Raw genomic sequence first — 15060 nt, 5'->3', positions numbered from 1 at the left:
CTTGTAATAACATATAATGATAAGATTGACACAGAAACAGCTTAATTATCCTTTAAAGTGCCTTAGTAGCCGAAGCTTTTCATACAGTTCTCGTAATACTTTTTTTAGCAATTTTTTTGGTTCGAAAGAGATAAAGAAAAATCAAGATATTATCAAGAACCAAGATGATTATGAGGTTGACCCAAAATCCAAGATTGTTATATTAGATGAGAAAAACTCGTCCGAGTATAAACCTTTCGATGCAGAGATAGATATGCCAGGGTTTGAAGTGAGACAATGGAAGTTTCAGACGGTCAAAGACAAAGATATAGAATCAACTTTCACACCTGAGATATTATCGACCATAATAAATGAGACATTTCAAGAAATAAAAGGCATAAAAATAAGCGAAGAAGACTATGTGGCGACTGATTTACATGATTTACAGTTTAGATTCAAATTTGCCAAACTTTTGCAACAAAAGCTTGGATTTAACATTAATGACTACACATTGTCAACATCGCACTCATTGAGCCAGTTATCTAATGAACTTGGAAAAGTCATATCAACCAGGTGGGCTACAGAAAGAAATCCAAATGCTATAGTTTTGAGAAAGGAAGATTTCCAAGCACCAAACGTATATTTGAATACAGAACGCAATGAGAAACAACAGGAGAAATTATATAGCGAGTTAGTCCAAAGAGCAAGAGAGTCTGGAACTAAACCTGAAGCGTTATAGATATGCTTCCTAAAGACGACATGTAAATAGATAACTTCGCTTATAAAATATTGATTGCAATTTACAAAATAACACTAGTAAATAGTCACCTTTTATCCGCTATACTACTTTCTGCTCAAGGAGAATCCAACTATGAACGAAGACGCCAAGAATACAAGTGCCGTAGGAAGCAAAATTTCGTTTGGAAGACCAGGTATTAATTCCTTTGGACCACTGGTTTTCTTTTTATCATGCTGAAGTTTTAAAGGATTTACCGGTGCTGCCTTGAGCGAATTGTGGATGTATAGATCCGCTTTATCGTTATTCAACCGTAAATTTATCTTGATACAATCGACTAAGTCAGCATCTGAAGTTATTGAGACGATATCGCCTTCATCGTCTACATAACTGATAGCAAATTCTTCCTCACCCTTTTTCAATGATAATGCTTCGTAATCTATATCGAGAAGTTTTTCAGCAATTAAGTCTCTTAAGCCCAAAAATCCATCCTTAAAATTGCATGATATCCTATGAACGCGACCCTCTAAAGCTGGTGATTTAAATTTGAATGTGAATGGTACCTCCTCTGGTATGTAAAAAGACTGCCTGCTATGGAGTGTTTTGCTGGGTGAGGCTGTTTTTGAGATGGAATCAGATGGTTTTATGTCAATGTTGAAAGATTGTAATTCAGATGTGGTAACATTGGGAGCCCCTTCCGAAATAGGATCCGAATTGATAGACTCAGTATCTTCATTATCTAATGAAGTCCAAAACTTATGCCAAGCTGGACCCTCATTTGGAGTCGTTAAAGTAGCCTCTGAGTCACCAATATCATCTGTCGACTCTATTTGTTTTATTTGATTCAAAGTCACATAAGTTAGCTTGAGAACATCAACAATTCCAATTATGTTACCTCCTTCATCTACTATCGGCAAATTCAAATAATGACCTTCAAACATTTGCCTCAAAGCCTGTTGAATCGGCAAGCTCACTTTAGCGACATCCGGCTGAGGAGTCATCACTCTAACTATGGAACACTTTTTCGGGTCTAATCCAGCGGCAATAACTCTCAAGACAACATCTTTTGAAGTGAAAATTCCAGAGACTTCATTATGCATATCATTCACTAAAACAGCAGTAGTTCGGTTTTCTCTCATCAAAACAGTCGCATCATAAACGGTTGCTTTCACGTTAGTATATATTGGGACTGTAGATGAATCCAACACATTTTCTAATGTTGGTCCATTCATCTTATTCTTCAAGTTTTCAAAATATTGGAAAACTTGAGCAGGCTGTTGTAACATTCCCATCTCCGAATTCACGGAGTCTAATGCCTCATACAACTTCTTTGAAGATGCATACATTCGCTCCAACTTCTCCATTTGTTGAGCATAACATTTTGTAATGTCCAAGACTCCAGCTATCTGGTTGTTGTCGTCCAATACAGGTAAATGTCTGAATCCTTTTTGGACCATTAAATCAAGCGCATCCGATGCTGGGGCATTGGCGTTAGCACATAAGGGGTTTGGAGTCATAATTTGATCGATTGTGACTGTATTTGCATTCAATCCAGAGCCAACGATCCTAAATGCCAAGTCCTTAGCAGTGAATATACCTAGCAATTCTCCCTCTGCATTGATAACTAATACGCAATTTTCTCTTCTTGCTGTCATTTGCTGTGACACTTCATACACCGTTGAAGTTGCTTTACAAATGATAGGCTCAGAAGGCTTCAAGGATAAAACAGTTCCAGGAGAAGCTTTATTATGGCGAGCTGATTTGGCCCCTTGCTTTCTCTTCTTGTTCAAATCATTCTCTATTTTTCTTCTTATAGCATCGTCTCTTTTTGATTGTCTTCTCCTTGACTCCGATACCAGTGCATCGGCAGCGGAACCAAAAGGATTGGGGTTAATCAGCTTCTTGGACATTTTCTTTAAGTATAGAGAGGGTATTCAGTCAAAAATGTACGTTTTTCTAAAACTTCTAGAACTTGTATATTAAAAAATTGATTATCTCTATCTTTATCAAGATTGTTTCAGGAAAAAAGTAAACAACCGTTTCAGTTTTATAAAATCGTTAAAATCTTCAATATGACCACAGTTTAAAAAAATCAAGAGCTTCAAGAATGATATCAGAAGGATATCGGGTTGTCTCCGTGCACGAAATTAGCCAATTCCTTTTATTTTTGTTTTTTTTGTAGTCATTCACCATTACAAGAGCCACAAAAGGATCTCATAGAAACAAGAACGGTGGAATTCTAGACCTAATGTTTTCATAAGAGCCATTATATCAAGAGACCTCTGTCAGTGAGAATAAGACCAAGCAGGGAAACTAGTCATCAAGATGGCTCCGTAAAGTATTAATGTAAGAATAACCCCCTCAACGTCATAGTTAAGTTTTAGGTTTGTTGCAACTAAAGTAAGAGAAATATATATAAGTATCATGTAGAAGTACCAAATTTTGTGTACTAAGTTCAAGAAAATGACCCAGAAGACCAACTCTAGTGCCCTTTTGACAACAATGTTTTCAAAAAATGCTTTCAATGAGTACAAGAACGATTTCAACAATATTATAGTCGAAAGAGTACTTCTGCCAAATGAAGTGCTTGAAGAAGGCAACGAGAAATTCCTTAAAGAGTTCTCATTTGAAAAAGAGCTGTCTAAGATGAGATGCGGAATAGGTTGGCCGACTATCAGTGAGTTAACTTCATCGTATGAGCCCTCTTCAATAAGTAAATTAGGAAGACTCCTTATTGGGCATTTAAGGTCGCAGGGCATAATTGAGCAGAGTACCCAATTCAGCGATAAAGCACACAAGGGGTCATTGAAACCACAGCTAAAACCCAAGAGGTATTACTGTGATATAGATTTTTCTGTTACCCATGGACATGAAAATTTTGCAATAAAATTGCTGGTGATATATGAGCAGAAGGTAGAAAGATACAACACTGGGAATGGTGGTGCTTTTATCTCAAACGAACAGTTATTGGACTATTTGAAAGCTAAGTTGGTGTTTAGCAAAAGCAACATGGAATTTGATAGGAAAGTTCATTCGATGTTGAAAATTGTATCTGTAACATGTCATATCAATGGGCTCGAATTAGAGCTCTGTGAGCTCTGTGATGACGATGATGTCTCGCCGGAATAAAACAATTCATATCCATATGTGAATTGCTGCCAATAAATATACTTAATGACTATCATAAAAAGACACAAGGTAGTTCAGCTCACAAGGACCTAGACTTGAGCACCTGCGATAACATTGAGACATGGAACTTTTCTTTCAGCAATTCCTTTCTCAATAGTGCTTTTATTTTTAACTATTACTGTTATACATCAGAAAATTAATTTTGCAACTAAAATGTCAAGATCGCTATAAAAGGACCAAATTTTTGCAGCGCTTAATTAGTGAATTTTTTTTGGCATTTTCTGAAAATATACTTCAGCTTTGACGAGAAGATAATGGTGTCAACTATCTCGAAACAAACCTTCTTCAGCTCTTTAACAAGCTTTCCTATAATAGTGTACCTTGTGGGGTTTATTAAGGATTTTATTGTTAGTGTACTAAAGACAGGTCCCATTCCAAAGCATATCGCGCTTATCATGGATGGTAATAGAAGATATGCCAAAGCAAACAACTTGCCGTTACAGGGTGGCCACAATGCTGGTGCTAACAGCTTATTTGACGTAAGTTAAAAATTGATTAAAAGAAAAGAGCTTTATTGTTTATTATTAATACTAACAAATGAAGGTCTTAGACGCTTCATACAACATCGGTATCAAATACATTACTATTTATGCTTTTTCTATAGAAAACTTCAACAGATCACAAGCTGAGGTGGATACATTACTTGGAATGCTTAGAGATAAATTAAAGCTAATGTCTGACAGAGAAGACTCTTATGCAAGATTTAACAAAGTTAAAATTTGTATAGTAGGAAACAGGTCAATGATACCAGAAGATATTTTGAAAGATTTGGAAAAGATCGAAGAAAAGACTAAGCAAGCAAAATCCGGAAAAGTATTAAATGTCTGCTTTCCATACACCTCTAGAGACGATATAGCTCACTCAATCAGATCGATTACTGAGAAATTTGAGTCTAGAGAGATAGACTCAAAGGATCAAATTTCGTTGCAAATGTTAGCAGACAACATGTATATGGGCCCCGGGACTCCACCATTGGATATCTTAGTTAGAACAAGTGGTCATACTAGGCTAAGTGACTTCATGTTATGGCAGTGCAATTATAATTGTACTATTGAATTCACCGAGACGCTCTGGCCAGATTTCAAATTCTTAGGTGTAATTTCAATCTTGCTTAAGTGGAGTTATTTTAAAACAATGCAGCTGGAAAATCAAAAGCCCAAGTCGGAAGCTATACGAAGGAACACTCAGCATTTGAATTCATTACCTACAGCGCCACCTTTTGCTTCAGTTACTGATCGCTAATTAATATGATAAACTTGTACAGGTTACTCCAACGTTTTGATTAGTGTCTTGATCTCTTTCTTCTTTCGTTCTTTAAGTTTTGCTTCTTCGATTTTATTCAAATATCCCATGTAGACAACTACTTCTGCAACCAATATCAACAATCCAAAAAACAAGCAAAGTAGAACCCGAAGACCGATCTCAAGTCTCCATGAAGTTTCCGTCCAATACCAAATCGCATAAACTACGCTGCCAACACTGATAAATATATTTACAATTGTGGTCAATTGACTCTTAAGTTCCTTGTGAGCCTTCGCCGGTGTAATTTCATAGCCGTCCAAATTTTCATAAAGCGTCAGATAGCCAGTTGAAGGTGTAATAAGTTTCTGATATTCCTCTTCTTTAGCCTTTAATCTCAAGATCTCCATCGATTTCAAGAAGGCAAGTGACTTTGGTCTATCTTTCAATGACTCATTCATATTCGTTATATTCATCTTTGTTAAGCTTAATAAATCAAGCAAAGTAGATGTTGGTTTAGCATCAATGAAGAAGTTAATTAACTGTTCATGACTAATGAAAGCATTTGAAGTCAACTTTTCCTTCTCAACAGAAGATAACTTTGATCCTAAGACGGTCGACTTAAGTCTCTCCGTCACCAAAAAATTAGTCATATTGGCTATTCTCTTACTAACAACACTTTAAAATCACTATCGCGAATTATATTGTTGAATAGAAGAAAATGAATTAATAATCAGTAAGAGCTTAGTCTAAGGCAGTAAGTTAGAAATGTCTACCGCTGCTCTTACATATTCTTCTACTATAGTAGGGGCACTAGCTTGTCAAAGAAATTCGTTTTTGAAGACTTTGAAAACGAAAGTTGTATCGGCTAATGAATACACACCAATTCAAACTTCTCGTGATAAGCAGAACAAGAACAAAAAGGTCAAGGAGCAAAGTGAAGAAACTAGTAAAGGGCTATTATATGCTTTAGAACTAGAAGACACTATCCTTTTTCCTGAGGGTGGTGGGCAACCTTGTGATTATGGTACCATTACATTACCAAACGACGACGTCATAGACGTGAAGTCAGTATTGAGGGATAAACTTAAAGCAATTCACGTAACTGATAGTCCAATTAGAGAGGGTACTGAAATAACTTTGAATGTTGACTGGGAAAGAAGAATTGATGTAATGCAACAGCATACTGGGCAACATTTACTTTCTGCAGTGTTAGATACTTATAATTTGGAAACTTTGAGTTGGTCAATGGGCGATGTGATTAACTATATTGAATTACCTCAAAAGATAAGCGACGAGATTGTCGAAGAGGTAAACAGAAAAGTGAATGATATTATTTTTGAAGGTTTACCGATTAGTTTGACTACTCCAGATCAACATGGAGGTGAGGTTGATATTACGCATATTCCAGATGATTACGACTTATCTAAGGGAATTGTCAGAATAGTCAAAATAGGAGATTTAGATGCCAATCCTTGTTGTGGTACACATTTATCTTCCACCTCAGAAGTGCAGGCAATATCCTTATTGAACCAAACGAATGTTAGAGGTGGTAATTCACGTTTGCATTTCATTTGTGGGTCTAGAGTATATAAATACTTGAGAAAGCAGTATGACATCTTGAAAACAGTTTCTGGCAACCAGCTATCATGCCAAGTAGACGAAGTAGCTGATAAGGTAGCTGCACTTAATCTAAATTATAGAAAGTCAACTTCTCGCGAGTCTAATTTGTTGAAGGAGTTGGCTGCAATAGAAGCTAATAAAATTTTCCAAGACTTCCTAGCTAAAGGGCAAACAATAGGCTTCGCATATAGAGAGGATAGCAACGCTGAATTCATTCTTCTTCTCCAAAAAGAATTGACAACTTTGGTCAATACTTCGAAGGATTGTGGCATTGATTTGAATTCATCTCAAACTGTCGTTCTTCTCAATGGAGATTATGCTTCAGGTACTGGAGGAATGGTCAAAATAATAGGACCAAAGGCTCAAGAGATCCAAGCCGAGCTCAAGCAGAGAATTTCCAATTTGAAAGGGGGCGGGAAAGGAGCTTCATTTCAAGGAAAAATCTCGAAATATGAGAAAGGTGAACTAGATTCCACTTTGAAATACTTGGAGAGTTTACGCAACTCTTAAGAGAAATTTTTAGTAATCTTTATTTAGTTTGTTCATATATACAAGACAGATTAGACAATGACATTCAAGAATACATATATTGACTTCTTTTATCAACGCTTGACCCAAGTAGGAGACTTTCTAGCTTTAAGTTTACCTGGTTTCTTCCTCTCAACTCTTCTTGCATCACTTGTCATCAAGCCGGCCTTATGTAATCTCGATTTGAGTAATGGATTGAAAACTACTAGTGCTTTTGCGACAGCATACATGATGGCTTCCAGCTGACCTGTTGATCCACCTCCATGAACTCTAGCGAAAATATTGTACCCTCCTTCTTGACTCACGACTTGAAATGGGTATGCAATCTTCACCCTATCAACATCTTTGGGAAAGTATTCAACCAACGACTTACCATTAACGAGAACTTGGCCATCACCTCTACTAAGAAAGATCTTGGCAACTGAATCCTTTCTCTTTGCACTTGAGTGTGCTCTACCGAATGAATCCAATTCTTGTACTTCTTGCTGAACTTTATGGGTAACATTTGATTTTCTTGTGAATGCTGCTAACGTATCGCTGACTTCTTTAGGCATTAATTCCTGATCTATGCTTCTCAATCTATGTAACAACAGTGTCAAGTCTTTATGGTGGATCGGCTTTAAACGAGTACTTGAAAGAACACTTTTCTTGTATTCCTCAAATGACACAAACCTTTGGCTCTGCATTTCCTTTTCCTCTAATACTCTAGTAGGTAAATTTATATATTTTCTTATGAGCGCATTCAACATGTTGAGATTCTCTTCGTGAAGAGGATTTCCTCCATAAAATGTCCTCAAATTAGGAACAATCCTTAACCTTTCATATTCATAAACTTGAAACTTTGAAATCTCTAAATTCGATGGTATTCTGTTTTTACTAATGGATTGAGAACGAGCTACTAGCTCTTTCGGAATCAGTGGTCGGCTTTTCTCATCTGTATCTATTGACAGTCTGTGTTCTTTCAACCATTTCGATGAGCATGAAAATGCTCTCAAGGAATATCCTTGAGCTCTTAAATTATGTACAAGCCTCAAAGACATAGTAATCCTTAATCAGATTGACCATTCAAAGAACTTACAGTGAAGCAGTATATTTTCCACAAAATCTTGAAAAATTTAATGGTATCACCGCACGACTATCTTTCGTTATAATTCCATAATCCTGATAGAATCTAAAGATTACTATCACAAAAGTATTAGTATCATAATTAAGATACAGATAAATATATAATACATATAAGGAATAAAAAAATAGATACACATGAGAAGAACCAAAGTTATGTTGCCTTCTCATCATTATTATTATTATTGTACGAGGCTCCTGTCACTGAAAGTAGAGCATTCAACCCTAATCTATTATTCGGCTGATCAGAATCACGGACAATTTTATTTGAATTATCGTTGCTATCAGCAGTTGGGTTAGACGACGGTGCGTTTAAAAGGTCTCGAACACTAGACTTTGATATATGTGGAAGTTGCGCTGTGGTAAGTGGTGTTTGGTTTTCCTCAGAAGCCAGAGGACCATCGGAGTTCAATAGGTCCCTGATAGATGTTCTCTGATGCTGCGAATTGGCGGAGAAGTGAGCAACAGACAGTATTTCTTTTTTGACTTCGATTGAATCAATACTTTTGGGTGCACTATCAAGCTCTTGCTTCACAGTATAGCCCCTGTCCAAAGAACCTACAGGATTATCTGATAAAAGCGAATTTATAGATGAAACCCCAGTTGATGAATGAATAGGTAAAGCCGACGTATGAGGTCGAACTTGATTGATCTGTGCGTTATGTTGAAAGGTACCCAAAGGGATATATTGTCCCACTATAGGTGTAGTACTAGTGTTCACGGCTGAAGGAGCAGTATAAGGAACTGATTGATCCTTCATATCTTCCGAATTTTGCGTCTTGTTTTCTCCAGCGGTGCCCAAGACAGCCGCGAACTTGGCGTCCAATCTGGAATCAGCCTCTTCAGATATCTTCTTCCATCCATTTTTTTCAGCATTTCTTTGAAAGTAATTACGAACCATTGTAGCTGTCTTCGTACTCAACTTGTCTGCTATAGTAGTCCACTTACTTCCATGCTCCATTAATAAACTTGGAAAAAGATTAGCTTCGGTAATGCTCCAATAGCTTGAAATAGTCTTTTTACGATCTTTCGAATCATTTTCCAGATGTTCAGTTGTAATGATCTCAGAACTTGGAATAATTCCGCTGCTTTGAATCGTTTCTTTCTTTTTGGTCTTGATTTTCTTTTGAGGTGATTGCAAAACAAATTCTGTAGTATCAGAAGGGATAGTTTCTTTAATTTTAGAATCAAAAACTGGTGCCGCTGCTCTTTTCCTTCGCCCTGTGTCTGTAAAAAATTCTTCATCCGCTAATTCTGTGGATGCTGAAACAGCAGATGTTATAGGTGATTTCAAGCCATGCGTCTCCATACCATCATCAATAGGAGGAAATTCGGCAACCGGCGTTTGAACTGGGGTTTGGTTTTGAGACGAGTTTCTTGAACGCGGGGTCTTAATACGACGACCTGTTTTCTTGCTGACTTTCTTTTTGTATTGAGTAAGCAAATCCTTATAGTTAAAAGTTCTCTTGGTCATATAGTAATGAAGGACACATTCTTCAGCTGTTCTCAATCCACCCATTTGTCTTGAAATTGCACCAAACCTTTTAGGATACATACAAAATCCCTCACAAAACAACTCATGTTCCTTCGACGAAAAGTTATTGATAAAATCAGTTTTAATTCTTTTAGACCATGTATTCCTATCTTCAACAAAATTGTTCGAATCCATGAATTTGATGTAGTCTCTTTTAAGTGGATCAAGAATCATATTGGGAATTGTAGCAGATACTTTTCGGGCACGAGCCATTGGATCCTCTTCTTGTTCTTTTTCAAGAGACTGCAAAATTTCCTGGAACTCAGCTTCAGTCGTTACTAAATCACCATGTCTTCTGTTCCTACGATGACTGCTTGAAGGAGGTGGACCTAAGTCGCCAGCAGAAGAGTCAGACACCTGTTGATATTGTTTCCTCAAATCGCTTGATTCTAGTTCTTTTCTCGCTTCGTCACCTGGAGGGTGCAAAACTCTTAATTGTTGATCCATCTTCTCTCTTTCTAAACTATTTTCTTTTTGCAATGCTATGTATTCTTTTAAAAGACTGAACTTTTTCTTTTTCAAGAATTCATTTCTTCTTTTACATAGTAAACTACGGGACTCCCTCGAATTTATGAAATTTCTCAAGTTTCTCGAATAGAACGAATACTCTCGAAGATTTTTGATAGGAACAGCCAAAGAATACTTCATTGATTTTTTACCACTTTTTTCAAATTCTTCATTTATAAGTTGGAGCTCCGTGTCTATTCTAGAAAGAGGAAAAGTACAACCATGTGGGTAACATATTTCCTTAGATCCTTCGTTGTTTATTGCTGTTGGTTCTATCTTCTCGATAGGGACTTTTGGTTCTTGGTTCTTCGTCTCAAGCTTTTCATTGGGGAGCGCATCTTTAACCTCAATATCACCCTTTTCTGTTGACACTAATTGAGGCTTAAGTTCAGAAGTGGATTGAAAATTCAAGTCTTCTTTTGAAGTGTCATCCCTCTTAAATAGATTCTCATTTATGCCCTTAACATCATCATTGTCATCATCATTGTCATCATCATTGTCATCGTCATTTTCATCATCATCATCTTCGTCTTCATCTTCATCATCGTTGTTCTCCTTTCCTAGAACTTCGTTAGATTCCTTAGAATTATCGAAATCAGACAATTTGCTATCATTTTCGTCCAACTCATTTGAGTATGTCTCACTGACTTCTCTTTTACTTGAATTAAACAGCTCATCATCAAAAGCACCTGGGCTTCCACTTTTAGATCTAGATTGCAGTAGCCTTGGTTTGCTTGAGTAACGATCGTACTGATTCTGTCCACTTGAATGGGGATATGAACCCTTGGAGGGATAATACGTATCGCTCCTTCTTGTACTATTCATTAGAGCTGAGGATCCCTTTCTACCCCTAGAGGAATATGATCTTGATCCAACAGAGCCCATTAATGAGCTTCTATTGTTAGGATAGTAAGATGAGTTTTTCCACTTACTTGCACCATAACTTCCGTAGGCACCATTAGTTGTTCCTTCATTCGAGTAGTCGTACCTCTCTTTTCTAAAATCGTCATCTGAGCTAGAGTGATTTGCATTCGTGAGACGTGAAGGATGATTCAGTGTTGCCGATGGCTTTGAAGTTGTTAATCTAGAATCGGCACTTTGCCGCGGTCGTTCTGATCTCCAAGCGTCGGGTCTGTTCCCATAATAGTTTGAACTTTGGTAATCAGATTCTCTCTTGTTATATGATCCATAGCTTGAATACGATGGATAAGACCTAGATGAGCCATATGTACCGTACGAGCTTCTATTATCTCGACTATTTGATGGACCACCGCGCGATGCATAGGAACCGCCACCTCTAGACAGTCCGCTTAATGAGCTTCCTCCATATTTAGGTCTACCAGAGCCTGAATAGTGATTTTCACCGTTAGGAATAGATGAAGTATCTCCATTAGCAGAAGATGAACCAGGAGCACCTTTATTCCAATCTCGCCTAGGTCCTCCAACAGAATAGAAGTTCTTCCTTCTTGGAGGCTTGTTATTACCATAGTCATAATCCTTTCCATTATATCGACCTATCGGAGGGCCACGAGATCCAGAAGAAGACATATCTCTTTATTATGTATAATTTATTCTGTTCGATATCACTTCTTTCTATTATCTTGTGTTCTACGAATAGGAAATACGCTGGCTAGTTTCTGCTTCTATATTTTTCGTTTTCCAATATCGTATCTATCAAATCTTATGCTACCATAGGTCACTTCAACATATCATAGGAAGGCTGAAGGTTAATTTATTGATAAATGTGATACCTTATTATATAAGTAATAAAATACTCGTAGCCTTAAAAGAGTAGCACGGGCACTTTTATTCTTTTGAAGATTTTTTGAGAAAATTCACAACCACATGCAGGATAACAATAATAGTATGTTTATATATATTTATATATATATATGTATGCTGAGTATAGTATATGACAGATGATGTGATTACATATTAAACATCTAGTTACTGTTAGAATGCAAGATTCTCTGAAGAACACCAACATCTGATATCGATTTATTCAATTCATCATATGGAACATTAGGCTTGATGATTCTACTACCACTATCGGGGGACGAACTTAACCTCAGACTAGTCAAGGATATCACAGAAGAGGATTCCAATGCGGAAATTATCTCAAGAAATTCTCCCTTGTTCAATTGTGATAGTAAGTTGTTGATGTTCTGCAGTATGTGCTTGTTGTAGTAGTCGAAGAAGGCATTTACTGTAATATCTTTCGAAATAAAAATGTTGTTGCTGTAATAATTGAAGAGACAGCATAAAACTGCTTTCTGCAACAAGTTGTGATTCTTCAATTTAGTCGATGAATTATCGCCAAAGGATGCAGAACACACCTTCGCAACATGTGAAATTAGAACTCTGGGATAAGTGTTAATAGGCGACTGCGACAGCTCTTTTTGGGATCTTCGAAACTCCATTTCAACCAATTCAATACTTTTATAACAGATATCTAGCGCCTTTCTAAGATCACCAGTGACACTTGCAGACTTCTTACAACAGAGCAGTATAGCTGCAGGATGAAAAAGTGGGAGCGTACCTAAGTTTTCTTTTTCAGATTCTATCAACAAGTTGAGCTTGTTGATTATGATATTTCTGATTTTTTCCGAGGTGTAAGGTAAAAACTGAATCGTTTGAGGACTGAGACCATTTCTCTTTAACCTTGGTAAAAATTTATCTGTTAAGTCTAATGCATTAGAAATACCCACTAAAATGAGTTTCGTTTTCAAGGCTTTAGAGTTTTTAGGAGATGCAAAATTGAACAACTGGTATAAAACCTGTTGATCTTTCGTGATGAGACAATCCATCTCATCCAAAATGACAACTATGCTTTGAATCTTAGACTCTTGTAGTAACAAGTTGTATAAATCGTCAGATGTTTTTCTTTTATTGTGGGAAAAATTGTTTTCCTTGCTTGCTTCACAATATATTTCATGGAATATCGAATCAGGATGGCCAATAGACATACAATTTACTTTGATTAATCTCACAGTCTTATTAGTAAAAGAAGAGGTTCTCCCATCTAACGGCTGTCCTACTTCGGACATCAAATGATTGAGAGAAATACTAACCTGGGCACTTTTGCCCGTCCCAGGTGGTCCTGATATGTACAAGCTATTAGAAGATAACTCAGAAATACATTGAGTCATGAATGTGACAAATTTTTCCGCCTCGTCTTCTCTTCCAACTAACTTCGAGCCCATTGACTTCACATCGGCATTCTTTTGAAAAAGTGCTTTTGCACCAGAATAATAAGAGGCTCTTTTTGGCTTTGTGGGTGTTGTAGGTGGAGTGTCGAATTGTAGTTTCTTAACGCCATTATTCCTTTTCAATTGACTTGAAAGATCAATCACTTTGTTTTTCAGTGGGGTAGTTGGAGGTGTTGCCAATGGAAGGTTAGTTCTGTCTGCCAACTTTCTCCTTTTCCTTGGACCTAACTCTGAACTCATTGCCTTAACCTCAACTGAATTGTATGCGAATAATAATCAATACAGTGCTTAAGCATCTTTGCTGCTATATATTCTAGCTATCTCTGCGCGTCCCAGTCACGGTTGTCTTTGAATCTAAAGTATTTTTTGAATTTTTCCTAGATTGGCTATTAATGAGCGCTCGACATATGCGAAAAACGCGTATCTCTTTCAATGGTCCTCTATGCATCTCATAAACCATTTTAAGGAGGTGGAAGCTTGACTTTAAGGATAGAGGAAGGGAGGCACATCGTCTGTGAAAATACATCAAAATCAAAAAAGTAGCCTATTGACGCGTCTTGATACGCTTAGTTTCATAAAGTGTTCACTATTTTCGAAGAAATATAACCCAACAATAAATCAAAAATAGGTATACTCGAGTTGAAGTAACCAATTAGGTTTCTTGAAGATCAACAATAAGCAATAATCATGGTGTGACTTCACTTCAACTGGTCCTCGTAATCTTTCAAAGCTTTGGTCAAAATGTCGTTTTTTCTAGTAACCATATATAAATCGGCGGGTCTTATGACAGATCGGTTGGCATGATTTGCGAATAGTTCCAAATCTTCACCTAGATTAATCAACTGGTTGTATACTAACTCTACTAACGACGCAAGGAAAGACGGAGTGGAGGAAACATTTTCACCTAATTCCTCTTCTACTATTTTCGCGACCATCAAATAAACTGCTGATTTAAGTTGCGTTGCCACTTCCGATTCAGTCAGAGTTTGAACTGCCATTTTGTTTAGGCTATGGTAGACTCTTCTTTGAAAGTAAACGTAAATCTAGTCGGACATGAATTAAACTGAGAAAAAACGTTGTCTAATAAATGTCGTAAATGTCGTTCCTTCAGCTACTCCAACTGGAGAGGTGTTTGAGTTCTCCCTACAATTTAAGAGCCAAAGGACATAACTGTTGAACGTTGTGTAAGGAAAGCGCGAAAGAAATGAAATACAGCAGTATGAGTCTCTTCTCTAATCCTAGGCTTCAATATTATAAATTTACAGGGAACAAAAACTTCATTATTGTTGAGAGAGTACAATCTTCAACTCGTCAATAACGTATAGGGCGAACGTATGTAGTTATTGATCGAAAGAGTGTAGTTTTCTTTCACTATATTCTCTCTACCTTTCACT

At 36.9% G+C, this 15060-nt stretch overlaps 10 protein-coding genes across 10 annotated transcripts; 4 read left to right on the top strand and 6 right to left on the bottom strand.

The window, feature by feature from the left end:
* Positions 1-16: 16 nt before the first annotated feature.
* On the top strand, positions 17-718 carry PRCAT00000895001 (mitochondrial 54S ribosomal protein YmL13; the record flags this gene model as incomplete). Its single annotated transcript, XM_062956818.1, has 1 exon — positions 17-718. The coding sequence occupies one exon, from the start codon at positions 17-19 to the stop codon at positions 716-718; it is 702 nt and encodes a 233-aa protein (XP_062807722.1).
* Positions 719-822: 104 nt separating this feature from the next.
* PRCAT00000894001 (uncharacterized protein) lies at positions 823-2625 on the bottom strand (the record flags this gene model as incomplete). The annotated part of the gene is made up of 1 exon (XM_062956817.1): positions 823-2625. One exon carries the CDS (start codon positions 2623-2625, stop codon positions 823-825), a length of 1803 nt encoding a protein of 600 aa, XP_062807721.1.
* Positions 2626-3178: 553 nt separating this feature from the next.
* PRCAT00000893001 (uncharacterized protein) lies at positions 3179-3844 on the top strand (the record flags this gene model as incomplete). Its single annotated transcript, XM_062956816.1, has 1 exon — positions 3179-3844. The coding sequence occupies one exon, from the start codon at positions 3179-3181 to the stop codon at positions 3842-3844; it is 666 nt and encodes a 221-aa protein (XP_062807720.1).
* Positions 3845-4299: 455 nt separating this feature from the next.
* SRT1 (ditrans,polycis-polyprenyl diphosphate synthase) lies at positions 4300-5146 on the top strand (the record flags this gene model as incomplete). The annotated part of the gene is made up of 2 exons (XM_062956815.1): positions 4300-4383; positions 4448-5146. The coding sequence occupies 2 exons, from the start codon at positions 4300-4302 to the stop codon at positions 5144-5146; spliced, it is 783 nt and encodes a 260-aa protein (XP_062807719.1).
* A 23-nt stretch (positions 5147-5169) lies between these two features.
* VPH2 (Vph2p) lies at positions 5170-5796 on the bottom strand (the record flags this gene model as incomplete). The annotated part of the gene is made up of 1 exon (XM_062956814.1): positions 5170-5796. One exon carries the CDS (start codon positions 5794-5796, stop codon positions 5170-5172), a length of 627 nt encoding a protein of 208 aa, XP_062807718.1.
* A 115-nt stretch (positions 5797-5911) lies between these two features.
* Positions 5912-7276, top strand: PRCAT00000890001 (putative alanine--tRNA ligase; the record flags this gene model as incomplete). Its single annotated transcript, XM_062956813.1, has 1 exon — positions 5912-7276. One exon carries the CDS (start codon positions 5912-5914, stop codon positions 7274-7276), a length of 1365 nt encoding a protein of 454 aa, XP_062807717.1.
* Positions 7277-7368: 92 nt separating this feature from the next.
* On the bottom strand, positions 7369-8334 carry MRPS9 (mitochondrial 37S ribosomal protein uS9m; the record flags this gene model as incomplete). The annotated part of the gene is made up of 1 exon (XM_062956812.1): positions 7369-8334. One exon carries the CDS (start codon positions 8332-8334, stop codon positions 7369-7371), a length of 966 nt encoding a protein of 321 aa, XP_062807716.1.
* Positions 8335-8570: 236 nt separating this feature from the next.
* On the bottom strand, positions 8571-12005 carry SNT1 (Snt1p; the record flags this gene model as incomplete). Its single annotated transcript, XM_062956810.1, has 1 exon — positions 8571-12005. One exon carries the CDS (start codon positions 12003-12005, stop codon positions 8571-8573), a length of 3435 nt encoding a protein of 1144 aa, XP_062807715.1.
* A 395-nt stretch (positions 12006-12400) lies between these two features.
* CDC6 (AAA family ATPase) lies at positions 12401-13906 on the bottom strand (the record flags this gene model as incomplete). Its single annotated transcript, XM_062956809.1, has 1 exon — positions 12401-13906. One exon carries the CDS (start codon positions 13904-13906, stop codon positions 12401-12403), a length of 1506 nt encoding a protein of 501 aa, XP_062807714.1.
* A 458-nt stretch (positions 13907-14364) lies between these two features.
* Positions 14365-14664, bottom strand: PRCAT00000886001 (uncharacterized protein; the record flags this gene model as incomplete). Its single annotated transcript, XM_062956808.1, has 1 exon — positions 14365-14664. The coding sequence occupies one exon, from the start codon at positions 14662-14664 to the stop codon at positions 14365-14367; it is 300 nt and encodes a 99-aa protein (XP_062807713.1).
* Between the last annotated feature and the right edge of the window lie 396 nt (positions 14665-15060).

The sequence above is a fragment of the Priceomyces carsonii genome (genome assembly GCF_900007245.1).
Source record: "Priceomyces carsonii strain CBS4050 genome assembly, scaffold: Debaryomyces_carsonii_scaffold_1, whole genome shotgun sequence".
Lineage (NCBI taxonomy): Eukaryota > Fungi > Ascomycota > Pichiomycetes > Serinales > Debaryomycetaceae > Priceomyces > Priceomyces carsonii.
Note: the sequence above shows the minus strand (reverse complement) of the source record. Positions and strands in the feature narration are given on the sequence as shown.